At 39.1% G+C, this 14861-nt stretch overlaps 1 protein-coding gene across 1 annotated transcript in view; it reads left to right on the forward strand.

Annotated features, from left to right (window-relative positions):
• The first annotated feature begins 2640 nt into the window (after positions 1-2640).
• sf3a3 (splicing factor 3a, subunit 3) overlaps positions 2641-14861 on the forward strand; it is a 38943-nt gene continuing 26722 nt past the window's right edge. Inside the window, exons 1-7 of the mRNA XM_020534392.2 lie at positions 2641-2836; positions 4705-4752; positions 7002-7054; positions 7568-7673; positions 9667-9739; positions 12251-12342; positions 13542-13624. Of these exons, the coding sequence (XP_020389981.1) occupies positions 2741-2836; positions 4705-4752; positions 7002-7054; positions 7568-7673; positions 9667-9739; positions 12251-12342; positions 13542-13624 (551 nt within the window). The 5' untranslated portion in view covers positions 2641-2740. The remainder of the gene's footprint in view (positions 2837-4704; positions 4753-7001; positions 7055-7567; positions 7674-9666; positions 9740-12250; positions 12343-13541; positions 13625-14861) is intronic.

Below are 14861 nucleotides of genomic sequence, written 5' to 3' on the forward strand. Positions count from 1 at the left end.
GGTTGGGACAGCCACAGGGTAAACTAGGTGCTTGCCTTGGGCAGCATGATTTGGGGAGCTGCAAAAAAAAACTGCAAGCTTTTTAAATAAGTTTGAACTGAAACGCATAATTTTATACAACTTGGTTTCATTGTTGTTGTTTCCTGGGTCAAACACCAGTGCCATTGTGATATGATCTGACAGCTGCCCCGTAATTTAGCTCAGATTATGTATACCACAAAGATTGGGTTCTTATTGGGACAGATGTATTGAAGTTTATTCACAATATTTATTATTTACATAGCTGTAATATTATAAACACAGGTTATATATTACACAGGTTCTGTATTTTCTGATATTATTGCATATGATATACAGATAACAAATTGGCTGAACATACAACATTAACTCCATGACACAGAGGTAACTTGAGGTGAGGTAGGTACTGGGACATCACATATTTGAATGATGTGATGCTGTGTAACTCTTGAAGGTGCACTACATGCCTGGTCTGGAATCTATGCAATACCAAAACATCACAATTCACAACCTTGTCTGAGGGGAAAGAACCTGCAATTTCCATCATCTTCAGGCATTACCATATGGTGATATCACATCCAACGCAATGTCACCCAATCAAATTCAAACCTCTTTAAACATTCCATAAAAGCCAAGAGGACTGTGATTGGCTGGGATTCTGGTAGGTTGTGATGTGATTGATGGTGTTTGAATTTCATTGAGGGTTTGGGCAAGTGTTTTGCAATGGACGTGAGATGGGATTCAGATCAGTTTACTCCTCATTGGGTCAGGGTTTGTTTTTAAGATTTACTGCAAATGGTCTTGGACTATTTCGACTGTGACTAGAAGTTAAACAGCAGAGCTTTAACCAATAGCTGACTCATTGCCCGGGTGTGTCATGTTAATGATAAATTGACCATTAATAATTCACTTGTCAAGTGTGACTGGCTCTGAGAGTTAGTCCATTCAAAATAGGAAAACACATTATCACTTATGAAGCAATTCAACTGACCTCTGTGTGTGTGCAGTACACACACTACAGCGTACTAATAGATGGGTAGATTTGCCATATCGTACATTGGTAGGGGAGTGGGTCTGGTGGTTACATAGGCTACCAGAGCTGGAGTGGTGCAGGTGCTGACAAGGCCATAATGGTGTGTGGGCGTGGTTAGCTGCTGCCACAGCTGGTCCAAACTTTGACTCCCCCACCACCGACGCACCTGAGCAGGGAAGGTACGTATACACATTGGATAAACAAAAAAAAGCTATAGTGTACTCTGTACTATGGCACAGTGCTATTTTGAGAAGGTCAGACCATTGATATGCAAAACTGGGACATGACATATACAGTTAATGGTAGGACCCTGGGGAGTCTTGCTGAACAAAGAGACCTAGGGGTGTAGTAGGAGCATTGTTCCTTCAAAGTGGAGTTGCAGGTGGACAGGGTAGTGAAGAAAACATTTTGTATGCTTGCTTTCATTGGTCAGAGCATTTAGTGTATGAGTTGGGATGTCATCCAGCAGCTGTACAGGACATTGGTGAGGCCACTTTTGGAATACTGCATACAATTCCGATCACCTGTTTAGGCGGAATGATTTTGTTAAACTTGAGGGGGTGTAAAAAATATTTACAAGGATATTGCATGGACTGGGGGGTTTGAGTTACAGAGAGAGGTTGAAATAAGCGGGGGCTGGGCTCTTTTCCCTGGAGCGGTGGAGACTAAGGGGTGACCATATAGAGGTTTACAAAATCATGAGGGGCCTGGATAGGGTGAATAGCCAAGGTTGTTTCCTGGGGTGGGGGGAGAGGGGTCATGCAAAACTAGAGGGCATAGTTTTAAGGTGAGAGGGCAAAGATTTAAACAGGATCTGAGGGGTAGTTTTACCATGGGTGCTGCATCAATGGAATGAGCTGCCAGAGGAAATGGTGGAGGCAGGTACAATTACGACATTTAAAAGGCATCTGGACAGTATATGAATAGGAAGTGTTTAGAGAAATAAGGGCCAAATACTGGCAAATGGGATTAGATTAATTTAGGATATCTGGCCGGCATGGACGAGTTAGACTGAAGGGTCTGTTTCCGTGCTATATATCTCTATAACTCTATGTGGGACAAAGTCCTGGGTGAGCTCTGAACAATGAGAGCAAAAAGCATAATCACAGTCACTGATGTACTGCATGGAGGTAGGAGTTGTGAACGAACCTGATTGCAACAAAGAATGTTCCAAATATTCACCAAGTTACTGCAGATATTTCATTAACAGTCAACACTCCAGTCTCCATGGACTGTGCTGTGAGCAAACCAGGATAAAACTCGCAGAAACATCAACATGAAATAGTAACATGTTTCCTTGAACACTCCTGTGTAACTTAGTTATGAAACATGTTGAGGATTGTGTGAATCTAACTGAGGTGGGAACTGCTCTCCCTTTGGACAAAGCTGATGGACCCAGATGGGTTTCCCACAGCAACTTATTTTATTTGCTGAAGAAGAAATAGAAATCATGAAAATGATGGGGTACACTTCCAACAAGGGAAACAAATCGGCGTAAAAACACAAATAAATGAACGCACCAATAAAATAAATTGGCAGAAATGAAGCGTTTCTCCGGCGGTCGCTGACGGCGGAGGCAGGAACGTGAACACCGCGAATTCCGGAAGGCAGTTGACGTCACGTCCGGCGGTCTGTCCAATCCGGGAGCGGGTCCGTCAGTTTCAGGGACGGTCGTCGTGTCCCGCCGCCATGGAGACTATCCTGGAGCAGCAGCGCCGTTACCATGAGGAGAAGGAGCGGCTGATGGATGTGATGGTGAAGGAGATGATGGTGAAGAAATCCACGGTGAGCGGGGGAAAGGGGGAGGGGGGTGTGTTCAGGTTCCCGCCTCCCCCCCCCCCCCCCCGGGAGGCCGGGCCCTTCAGCCTCGCTGTAGGAAACCACCACCCCGGGGCCGTACACAGAAAAGTTCATAGTTTTTAATTCGGGCAACTGAGACCGTTAGACCGTGAAAAGTATCAGCGGAATAAGGCCATTCAACCCCTCGAATCCACCCCATCACTCAATGAACACAACAAAAGCTGGCGATCAGTGTGGGTCAGGCAGCATCCGCGGAGTGTGTGTGTGAGTGAGAGAGAGAGAGAGAGACAGCAAGCTAACGTTTCGTGTCCAGATGACTCCTCGATCACCAGCACTTGTTTTCAGTACTCCAGCATCTGCAGTAATCTGCTCCATCACTCTGTGAGATCGTCAGCTGACAGTCCATTTTCCAGCCTTACCCGATAAACCCCTTTTCTCGTGCTGATCAGAAATCTATCCAACCCGGCCTGAAATGGGTGTTGTAATGGAGGGGATCCAGGCCAAGTGCTTCAAAGAAATAAACAGGAATTGCTGGAGGAACTCAGCAGGTCTTGCAGCATCTGCGGAGAGAACCGAAAGAACTGCAGACCTGTAAATCAGGAACAAAAACAGAAGTTGCTGGAAAAGTTCAGCAGGTCTGGCAGCATCTGTGAAGAAAAAAGTCAGAGTTAATGTTTAGGGTCTGGTGACCCTTCCTCAGAATTGGAAGGGTCACCAGACTGAAACGTTAACTCTAGTTTTTTCTTCATAGATGCTGCCAGACCTGCTGAGCTTTTCCAGCGATTTATCTTTGTGGAGAGAAGTTCTGAAGAACAGTCACTGGACTCAAAGTTGTGACTATTTCTCTGTCTATCAATGCTGCGAGACCAACTGAGTTTTTCCAGCTTTTTTTTTCAGATTTTTAGCAGTTCTTTGTTTTATTCAGGTGTTTAAAATCTTTGGTTGATTGGTTGGACTCAGTGTCATTCCTGAATTCATGTCCCTATTGTCCAAGTTTTCATTTTTGGAATACGAGTTTGAAAATTTCCAAACCAACATGATCTTTATTGAGAATCTTCTCTGTAAAACATTGAACTACATTTGATCCAGGGCACATCCCAAACACAAAAGGAATGAAAATCCCACAGCATATGGAAATATGAAGCAAAACCAAACAGTGCTGGAGATGCACCACAGTTCTCTTTTGAACATAGAACATAGAACATTACAGCGCAGTACAGGCCCTTCGGCCCTCGATGTTGCGCCGACCTGTGAAACCAATCTGAAGCCCATCTATCCTAAACTATTCCATTATCATCCATTTTGAACTCACTATTTCATGTTTTAGTTGTGAATATTCTGACAATAGTACCATGCCTGAAATATGTTAAATTGTCTTAATTTTGCAGTAATATTAATTGATCTGCTGATTATTACCTCCATTTTCTGATTTCCCTTCACTACATTCAATGCTCATTGTAGGTTAAAGTTGGGTGTTGAAGCTACCATTGTTAACAGGCCCTTCAAACTCAAAGTAAGCTCTGGAGTGAATCTCTTGAAGTTGAGTTGGAAGTATCTGTGTACCCTGAGCCATCTTTAGAATATAGCCAGGACATCTGTCCACACAAGCATACACTTCAGTTATGGATTGCGCTGCCTGTGTCCAATGTTCAGTGAAGATTTTCTCTGGTCAGTTTTCTTAATGTTTTTCTGATGAAGCGAGAAATGTTTACCATTGTTCTAGGCTTCCTTTGTAGGTCTAACAAGTGGTGTAGGTGCTGATGGAAATCAGTTTTAATTAGTGAGACCACGATTAAACTTTCAAATAGTTTGGTTGTTTTAAAGCATATTAACTTTTAAAACTTGTTTTCCAGCTTCGGGACCAAATCAATTCCGATCATCGGGCCAGAGCAGTGCTTGATGTAAGTAAACTCATTGTAGCCTGGTGTTTGAGCTTGGTTGTGATTCTAGGACTACTTATATTTACTCTTGCTTGGATTAATATCTGTTGTTTAGATCAAATGTGTACATTAGTTGTGGCTCTGAATTGTGCATCAGATCTGTTAAATAGGCAGACGTTTATCCTATGTAATGATCTATATGGTAATTCAGATTGGCAATCAGTTTTCCTTTATCCTCAAACTGAATTCATTTTATCGTGCATTGATAATGCTGCAGTGTGGGGATATTGGGAGGCTGTTCAATTTTATTTTGTTTATAAATGTAGGTGTTGTTGGCTAGGCCAGTATTTATTTCCCTATCTGTATTTGCCCCTCAGAATGTGGTAGTGAGCTGCATTCTTTAACTGCTGCAATCTGTAATGAGTGTGTACACCCACACTGCTGTTAGAATGGCAGTTCTAGGATTTAAACCCAGCAACAATGAAGGAATGACAATATAGTTCCAAGTCAGGAAAATATACGACTTGGAGTCAAACTTGTAGGTGATGGTATTTCTATATATTTGCTGCCCTTGTTTTCCCAGGTGGTAGAGTTTGTGGGTTTGGAAGGTGCTGTTGAAGGATCAAGATTGAAGATATTCATGCACATTTACAATTGGATGTATTGATAATTATCAGGATCAGAAACTCAATGCCATGCTGTCTCAGTCCCGACCTTCTGTGCTGTTCTAGTGAAATCTGTTAACTCAGTGCAGACGTGGATTTAGGATAGGGCATTTGGGCTTGTTCAAAAAGTCAGTAGTGACTGATCTGTGATGTAAACAATTATAGCAATTAACCTTGCTGCAACTTGTGTTTGTGAGAGTTCCGAACCTTATCAACTGTTGTGTTTTAAAGTGTTTCCTAACTTTCATTTTGAAACACCTGGCTATAACTTTGGCTAGGTCCTAGCTTCAACTCAACCAGCAGAAACGAGCTTATCTCTGTCTACAAATGGGAATGGATTAATTTAGGATATCTGGTTGGCATGGACGAGTTGGACCGAAGCGTCTGTTTCCACTATGGTTCCTTTCAGTATGCTAAACGTTCTGATTAAGTGACCCTTAAACTTTTAAATTCCAGGAAGTACAACGCTGGTGGGTCTTCCTCATCGCTTAATTCTTGGAATTCTGCTCACTGCCAAACTCAAACATGCCTTAATGTAAACTTAGTTGTTCATAGAATCATAGCAAAGCATAGTTTTGAAGGTGGCTGTTCCAATCCCAGTGTCTGCGCATGTCACCATGTATTGTCATAGATACCATTTCACTGGCGTGGGTTAAGTTTCTGCCAGTCCCCACCTTTATGACAATATGACATCAAGAGGGGCAGTAGATAGGCAGCCCAGATCAGACTTTTAAGTCATTGAAATTGCATCCCAGGTTAGTAATTACAAAGCAACTGGAAATTCAAAATATAGGAGTGCTAGAGATTGAAGGAAGTTCTTGACACAGCTGAGGCGAGTGCCTCAGCGTACATGTACGAACAGAGGTAACCCGAGCAGTGGTAGCAGAAGGAAAGTTGCAAAACACATTAAGGAACAGTGCCAGAATGGGCTCACAGTTTATCCAAATCATTACCCTGGAACAACTAAAGATTTCAAAGGCAGTCCTGGATGGTGTGGCAGGTTTATGAAAAGAAACAATTTTTGTGACAAAAGACAATGATGTAATTTTAAAGAAAAGTTCAGTACTGGCAATACTGATAGCAAGGCAATGTGAGAGGATGGATTTCAAACTGCCAAATGTTACTTGTGTAAAAGTCAGTGCCTAAATTTTGGCAAAAAATTCACTCTTTTAAAAATTTCGCTTTTACACTAGAAAACCTTGAACCTATACATTCTTCTTGAACAAGGGTGTTCTGTTTGTAAAGTTCACTCAAATAATGTCCTCACCAAACAGCAAGTAAAAATCTTTCTCTTAAGAGATATTTTCTGGTAGAGCTGAATTATTCTGATTTGTGAACACCCAGTCTTCAATTCCAGTGCACTTTTGCTTTTGAGGTTGCTAAAGTTGTGAGACTGTTGCTGGAATGTCAATTGTTCTACAGTGATTGTTACAAGTTGTGCTGGAATGAACAGCAATTTTTGGTGTTATTTATCTGGAAGAACTTAGTCAAGTGAGTGTGGAATATTCTGCATTTTGAAGCTTGTAAATGCTGATTACTGTCTTCTGTTCACCTGTAGCAGTATTAAATGGATTAGGTTTTGAGATGCCTTAATTTATCTTCCAGAGGTACATGGAAGTGGCAGGAAATCTAAGAGACTTGTATGAAGATAAAGATAGGTATGTGTTGTTATTGATTTTATTTCAGATAGTAACAAGTTTTGTATTTACTGTCAAATATATGCAACTGAGCATTTTAGAACAATATAATGCTTAATGAAACGTGTAAAATGTCATATTGCATTTTAATTGCATGATGACAGGGTAACGAAGCAATTATAATTATGATGCTTCTTTCTTGTGAAGTTTTCACTGTGTTGCCACCTAATATCAAAAACCTATTCCTGTCCAGAAATACTCCTTGTACCTTAACCAGCAAGGGTGCTTCCACCTTCAGTAACATAACTCAGTTACAGCTTTTGAAAATGCAAACGCACTAAGATATTTTCTTATGATATTGATGAATATTCAGCATATATTCATCCTATAGCTGTCCTTTGACTGCATGTGTTTTCTGCTTGAGAACATTCGTTATCTTGAAGATTTATTTATTTTGTTGCTGCTATCTGTTTTGACTGTAACCTGTTGCCTAATGCAGTTCTTCACATTGTTATGGCTTTATTTTGCTGACAGTATGCGAAAGGATGAGTTAAATGCCATTTCAGGACCAAATGAATTCGGAGAATTCTACAATCGGCTGAAGATGATCAAAGAATTCCACAGAAAACACCCAAATGAGGTTGGTATCCCCACAGACATGAAGCATTGTATCCTGACACTTGTATGAAATGTCTGAATACAATTGCGACAAACAGCATGATACTTTTTTTTAATAATTCTTTCCACTTAAATGATTTCACCCATAGATTAAATTGCACACATTTGGGATATTTATTTAAATAATATGGAGACACAGACAGCATGTTGGATTTCGGAAAAGCTTGCTTACTGAGTTTTTCATGAACTGCCTGGAGATTTAAAAAAATTAATGTTTTTTGATTTCCTAATAGATTCCTAATTTCCTAAAGATCTCCTAATAGCTTACAATACTCATGGAAGTGGTGCATGTGAATTAGGAGCAGAAGTAAGCCTTTTAGCCTCTCAAACCTGCTCTGCCATTCAGTAAAATCATTGCTGATGTGTTTGTGTCTCGAATTGCAAATTTATCATGTACCGTGATAAACTTTTGATTCCCTTGTTCAACAATAATTTATCTGCCTCCACCTTAAAAGTATTCAATGGCCCTGCCCCCATTGCTTTCTGAGGCAGAAAGTTCCAATGTCTCTCAACCCTGACAGAAAAAAAAACTTCTCTTCATTTCTATCCTAAAAGGTTGCCCCCCTAATTTTTAAACCATGACCCCTAATTCTGGATTCACCCACAAGGAGAAACACCCTCTCCATGCCCAACTTGTTGAGATAGTTCAGGATCTTGTATACCTCAATCAAGTTACTCTCACTTTTCTAAGCTCTGGTGCAGACAAGCCCAGAAGATCTACGCACCCAAGGATGAATCTAATCAACCTGCTTGAACCACTTCCAACATATGTAAGTTCTTCCTTAAGTAAGACGATGAAAACTACGCAGTATTCAAAACATGATCAGACCAATGCCTTGTATAAGAGAAGCATACACCCTGACTTTTTTTTTCAGTTTCTACTGTACTAAAGGATAGCATTCCATTAACCTTCTTAATCACTTGCTGTAGCTACATACTCCTGTTTTGTGAATCTTGAGCTGGAATGTCTAGATTTCTCTTCAACTTGGTATCTACAGCTGCTTTCCATTGAAGTAATATTCTGCTTTTTTAAAATTCTTCCTGCTAAAGAGAAATCTTCACATTTTCCCACATAATTCATCTGCCTGGCTTTTGCCCATTCACTCAGCATATCTGCATCCTCCTTATGTCCTCGACACAACATGCTTTCTACCTACCTTTGTGTCATTAGCAGATTTAGCTACTATACTCCCCTCATCTAAATCATTGATATCAATCATAAAAAGCTAGAGTCTCAGTAATGTGGAATCTGCAAAACCTGTGTTCCAGTGTAAAACTAATACAGCAAACGTTTAATTAACTGGCACCCATGAGACCAGGAGTGTACCTGTTGATCAAACATTCCGGTTGATCAAGAGGTCCACATAGTCAATGTAAAAACACACCAAGTAATGTAATGTAAAAAACATAATGCAGAGGGCATACACATCACTGTTATACTTTATTTACAGCATAGATCATTTAAACAGTAATGGAACTTTGCATTTAAAAAAACTTACCAACAGAGAGCCTTCTCGCTCACACCCTCAACTGACTACTCTGAGGTCACGATAATACAGTAAACTTTGGGTATATAATTTCTGCCAGTTTATCAAGAGTGCTGTATCATAAGGTGCCGGTTAAAACAAAGTTTAACTGAATTTTTAATTAAGTGGTCCTACGTCCTGAATCTAAACATTTAAGTCTGATATAAACAAAATGCTTCCGCAATGGGAGATAATATGGTCATGTTTATTTCCTTATTGCTTTGCTCCTGCACTTGCCCCATAACCTACATGTCCTACAATTTGCAGTTCACTATTACTTACTGGTAGCTGGTAAATTGGATATGATCTAAAATAATTGAAACATTTCTGTTCTCTTTAAGGTTAATATTTATCATCTGGATATTTGAAGAAAGTTCAAATTAAACTGTTTTGAAGTGTCGTTCACTTTTGTCCTTTCTCCTCTTCTAGATAAGTATTCCGATGTCAGTAGAATTTGAGGAGTTAATGAAGACCAGGGATAATCCAAGTGAGGAGGCACAGAGTAAGTCTGCATAAATTTTTTAACCTTTTCTGCTTTTTCTGAAAAAAATGCACTGTTATTATCATTGGGTAACCTTAATTCAACAGCAGATCAAATTTGGAAATGTATTTGACCCAGTAGACTGTAACCAATCTGTTCTAAATGTACAGTTGCATTAAATGTATAATTACTAAATCAATAAGTGATACATAATATGTTATTAAAACCAAGCATAGCATTTCTATTGATTCAAGTTTGAAGGTTTTCTTCTAACTTATTATAATCTTTTTAATGTTTGTGTAAATGCTGGCAACTGCATTTAGTATTTATTGCTGCTACAACAACAAAAGATATGACGTAACCCTACTAAACAACCGCATTGACACATGCAAATGCCATGAGCACCTTCAGTTTCCAAATGACAGGTCATTTCTACAGGATGTATCTGGTCTCAGTTGAGATGCTGTAAAATATATTTATTAAGTTCGGATATCTTGGTTAATTATACCACACGTGAATATTACACAGTTTACTGAGTTGGGTGTGAATGCCTCTAATGTAAACTGTCAGTGGCATGAAAATGCATTTTAGCATTGGGATAATGTTTTCTTCTGTTCACAAGCAGTATTTTTTTGCATCATGATATCCCTCTGGCAACAAATAGATCTATTTGAGTTCTGTCAATATTCCACAACTGCTTTTATGTATTTCCGTTATGCCACTGACTAATACAATTTTCTCACTATTGGTCTTTGTCTTGAACCTCAGAAGATGGGAGAGATATTAAGTGAATATTTCATATCAGTTTTTACTGTGGAGAAAGAAATGGACGTTAGAGAACTCGGAAATAAATGTTGAAATTTTGAAAACAGTTCACATTACAGAAGAGGAAGAGCTAGAGGTTTTAGAAAAAGTAAAGTTAGATAAATCTCCGGGACCTGATCAAGTGTATCCCAGGATGTTGTGGGAAGTTAGGAAAAAGCGGGGCTCCCAGCAAAAATATTTGTATCGTCTGTAACCATGGGTAAGATTCTGGAGCACTGGCAGGTGGCTAATGTTGTGCCTTTATTTAAGAAAGGCTATAAGGGGAAGCCTGGGAACTATACACCTGTGAATCTGACATGAGTGTTGGTAAGTTGTTGGAGGTGATCCTGAAAGATAGGATTGATATGCATTTGGAGAGGCAAGGAATGTTTAAGGATAGTCAGCATGATTTTGTGTGAGGGAAATCCTATCTCACAAACTTGATTGAGTTTTTTGTGGAAGTAACCAAAAAGATTGAAGTGGGCAGAGCAGTAGATGTTGTTTGCTTGGACTTCTGTATAGCCTTTGGTAAGGTTCCGCATTGTAGCTTAATTAGTAATGTTAGATCACATGGAATTCAGGGTGAGCTTGCCAGTTGGATACACAATTGACTTTTATAGTAGGAGACAGAGAGTGGTGGTGGAGGCCTGTGACCAGAGGTGTTTCACATGGGTTGATACTGGGTCTGCTTTTGTTTGTATTTATGTAAGTGATTTGGATGAGAATATAAAAGGCATGGTTAGTAAGTTTGTGGATGACCTCAAAATTGGTGACATAGTGGACAGTGAAGAAAGTTAGCTAAGATTACAAAGAGATTTTGGTCAATTGAGTCAATGGGCTGAGGAGTGGCAGATGGAGTTTAATTTGGTTAAATGCAGGATATTTCCTTTTCGTAAAACAGACAAGGGCAGGACTTATAGAATTAATGGTAGGGCCCTTGGTAGTGTTGCAGAACAGAGAGACCTAGGGGTTCAGGCACATAATGCTTTGAAATTTGTGTCAGAGGTAGACAGGGTAGTTAAGAAAGCATTTAGCACGCTTGCCTTCATTCCTCAGATCTTTGAGTAAAGAGGTTGAGATGTCATGTTGAGGTTGTGCAAAATTTTGGTGATGCCCTTTCTGGACTACTGTGCGCAATTCTGGTTGCCCTGCTTTGGAAGGATATTATTAAACTGGAGAAGGTTCGGAAAAGATTTACTAGGATGTTGCTGGGAATGGAGAGTTTGAGTTATAAAAATGCGCTGGATAGGCTGGGGGCTTTTTCCACTGGAGCATAGGAGGTTGCGGGGTGACCGTAGAGGTTTATAAAATCATAAGAGGCATAGATAAGGTGAATTGCAGTGGTTATTTTTCCCTAAAGTGGTGGAGTTCAAAACTAGGCGGCAATTTTTGAAGATCAGAGGAGAAAGTTTTAAAAATGACTTAAGGGGCAACTTCTTACACAGAGTGGTTCATGTGTGGAATGAACTGCCAGAGGAAGTGGTGAATGCAGGTGCAGTTACAGCGTTTAAAAGACATTTGGATGAGTACATGAATAGGAAAAGTTTGGAGGGATATGGGCCAAACACAGGCAGGTGCGACCAATTTAGTTTGAGAACATGGTCAGCGTGGACTAATTGGACCAAAAGGTTTTTTTTCCATGCTGTATGACTGTATGATTCTATGACTTGCTCTGGCTTGTGATTGAAATACGTGCAGATGAAAATTAAATCCATTTGTTTCTTATAGATCTAGTGGAGTTCACAGATGAGGAAGGATATGGACGTTATCTCGACCTTCATGACTGTTATCTCAAATACATCAACCTGAAAGGTTCAGAGGTTAGTCACAATGCAAAGAAAGAAAGTTGGCTGTCTAGAAGTTCAGTAAAGCTAGGGACGATGCAGTGGTCTGAACATCTTGGAGCTCTTCCTTGTTTCTATAGTGGTGTAATCCTGCAATTCTCCAGCATGTTAATCACTAATGTTATAGAGAAAGATGCCAACTGAAAGTAAAGGTGTCCCAAAAACAGAAATGAGATAGATATTCAGCATTGCCAGTTCACATCCACCTGGTTGCTTTTCACTTCTAAAATGATTGGGAGGTGTCTGTAGTGTTAAGATAATGGAAAATGATAAATAATGCAAATGATTATCAATTGGATCCCTATTTATTATATTAAAGTACTCATTTTCTTCTAGACTTAATAACTATCACTTCACATAAATTATGTTAAATAGAGATATGGAATGATACTTTTGAACCAGCCATAGGTTGACTGATTCAATGGATTCATTTAAATTTGTTTGAATTTGTTTAGTGCATTTATTCTGTGGAGGTGTATCATTGTCCAAGACTACAATTTATACACCGTAATATATAAATTTGTGTAATGTTCCCTCTGGTGGCAGGTAGTCGCATGTCTGTGGATTATTTTGTTCAATGATGAAACATTAATTTTGACTAAAGTGCCTATTTGAAGTAATAAAGTATATTCGTATTGAAGTCAATGTCTCTCGTCTTTCGTTTGTGCGAAGATAAGACACAAGAGCTTATTATATCTGCAAAGATGAATTTTACTGGAATGTAAAGTGGTTGGGTAACGAACTAATCCAAATGTTATGACATTCTGCAGTGGTATGAAAATTTCAGTAAATAATGATGACAAGCCAATGTATTATTCCTGCAACTGGGCCATAGGTGTCTCTCCTTTTGAATTTTGATCAAAGCATGTGTGATCCTCCTGTCAATAATTAACTGAAAGAAATGCTTCTTGGGGTACAGCTGGCACCTCATGTACTGTTGGTTTGAAGACTAGTATTTGCACCATGAAATGGGCCATTTGGCCCATCGAGCCTGCTCTCCCATTCAGTATGGTCATGTTTGATCATCTATCTCAACACCATACTCCAGTTCACATTCCTTAATCATTTTAGTGTCTAGAAACTTTTCTATTCTAATTCTAGCTGTTTCTTGTCTGAATTTGTATATGGATTATAAAATTCCAGCGGATTTTACAACAAGTTTTTTGTTTTTACAGAAATGTGATTATATTACCTACTTGATTACATTTGACCAACTTTTTGATATTCCAAAAGAGAGAAAAAATGCAGAGTATAAACGGTAAGTGAAAATACTTTTCATGTGTATATTGGTCCCTTACTGTTCAGACTGAAAATGCCTTCTCGGTTGGCTGCTGCTCATCATTCTTGCTGTATGTCAAAAGCTGTTTTCAGCAAGCAATTTTAAATAACCAAGTTATTAATGGGTAACAATTTTAAGTACTTGGCTGTTAGAATCATTGGGTTTTCTTCTCCTGTAAGTCCAATTGTTTAATTTTAGATGGTTTTATCCTGACCTTGCAGACTGATGTAGTTACAACAGGGTTGTGCTTGCCATTTGAGTTAATACAGCTTTGCAGAAAAGTTATAAGTTAGTTAGCTCACACAAGTATTCTTGCATTCAAAAATTTAATTTTACTTTTAATTTCAAATGTTCTATCCTACATGTGAGTTAACTGTACAGAATTTTATCTGTTTTTAATTTGCCTCACCTGTTGAAAATTGACAGGGAGAAAAGTAATGAAGATGGGACTGTATGAAAAATATGTATAAAACCAACTACAAATTCAACTGATTATCTTAAATTTGTTATTAGTTAAACTGTGGTCTCTTGCAGCTACTATTTGTGGAACAATCATGCAACTGTGTTTCCTTCAAATTTTGCAAGCACAGGCTGGTTCATTGTAGTCTGTGTGCAACAAAATCTGTTCAAAAGATGCCCAGTAACAATTAAACAACTTTGTGTATGAATTTTAACGCCAGTGTGATGCCAGTTTTGTGAGCCATACATCATAGTGATTGGCTGATCAAATCCGATGGCTTGTCAATTTAGATGTTTGTTATATGCAAAATACAGATCATACTTCACCAGCCGGAGTGTGGACCCTTTTGGAATTTGCAACCCAAACACTGGACTCATGTTCCACTGAGAACAAAAATCTAAGTGATAGTTGTACTGAGTGTGTGCCCCCTTTGAGCTGATATATTAAACCACAAGTCCATCTGCTGTCTTGGGTGGAAATAAAAATACTGGTGGCACTATTTCAAAGAGAAGCAGAAGATAAATCCCTAGTGTCCTGGCTAATATTTATCACTCATAAAATAACACAAAAACCATTATCCTGTTGCCATCTATGGAAGCTTGCTGTGTACAATCTCTTTGTCACATTTCCTACATAATTCCAGTGATAATGCTTCAACAGTACTTGGTTGGATATAAAGTGATTAGAAGTGTCCTGAAGTCACAAATGGTGATAACCAAATGAGTGAACACTGTTACAATTATTTTAGGAAAAGGG

Source organism: Rhincodon typus, chromosome 27, assembly GCF_021869965.1.
Source record: "Rhincodon typus isolate 14 chromosome 27, sRhiTyp1.1, whole genome shotgun sequence".
NCBI classification, from domain to species: domain Eukaryota; kingdom Metazoa; phylum Chordata; class Chondrichthyes; order Orectolobiformes; family Rhincodontidae; genus Rhincodon; species Rhincodon typus.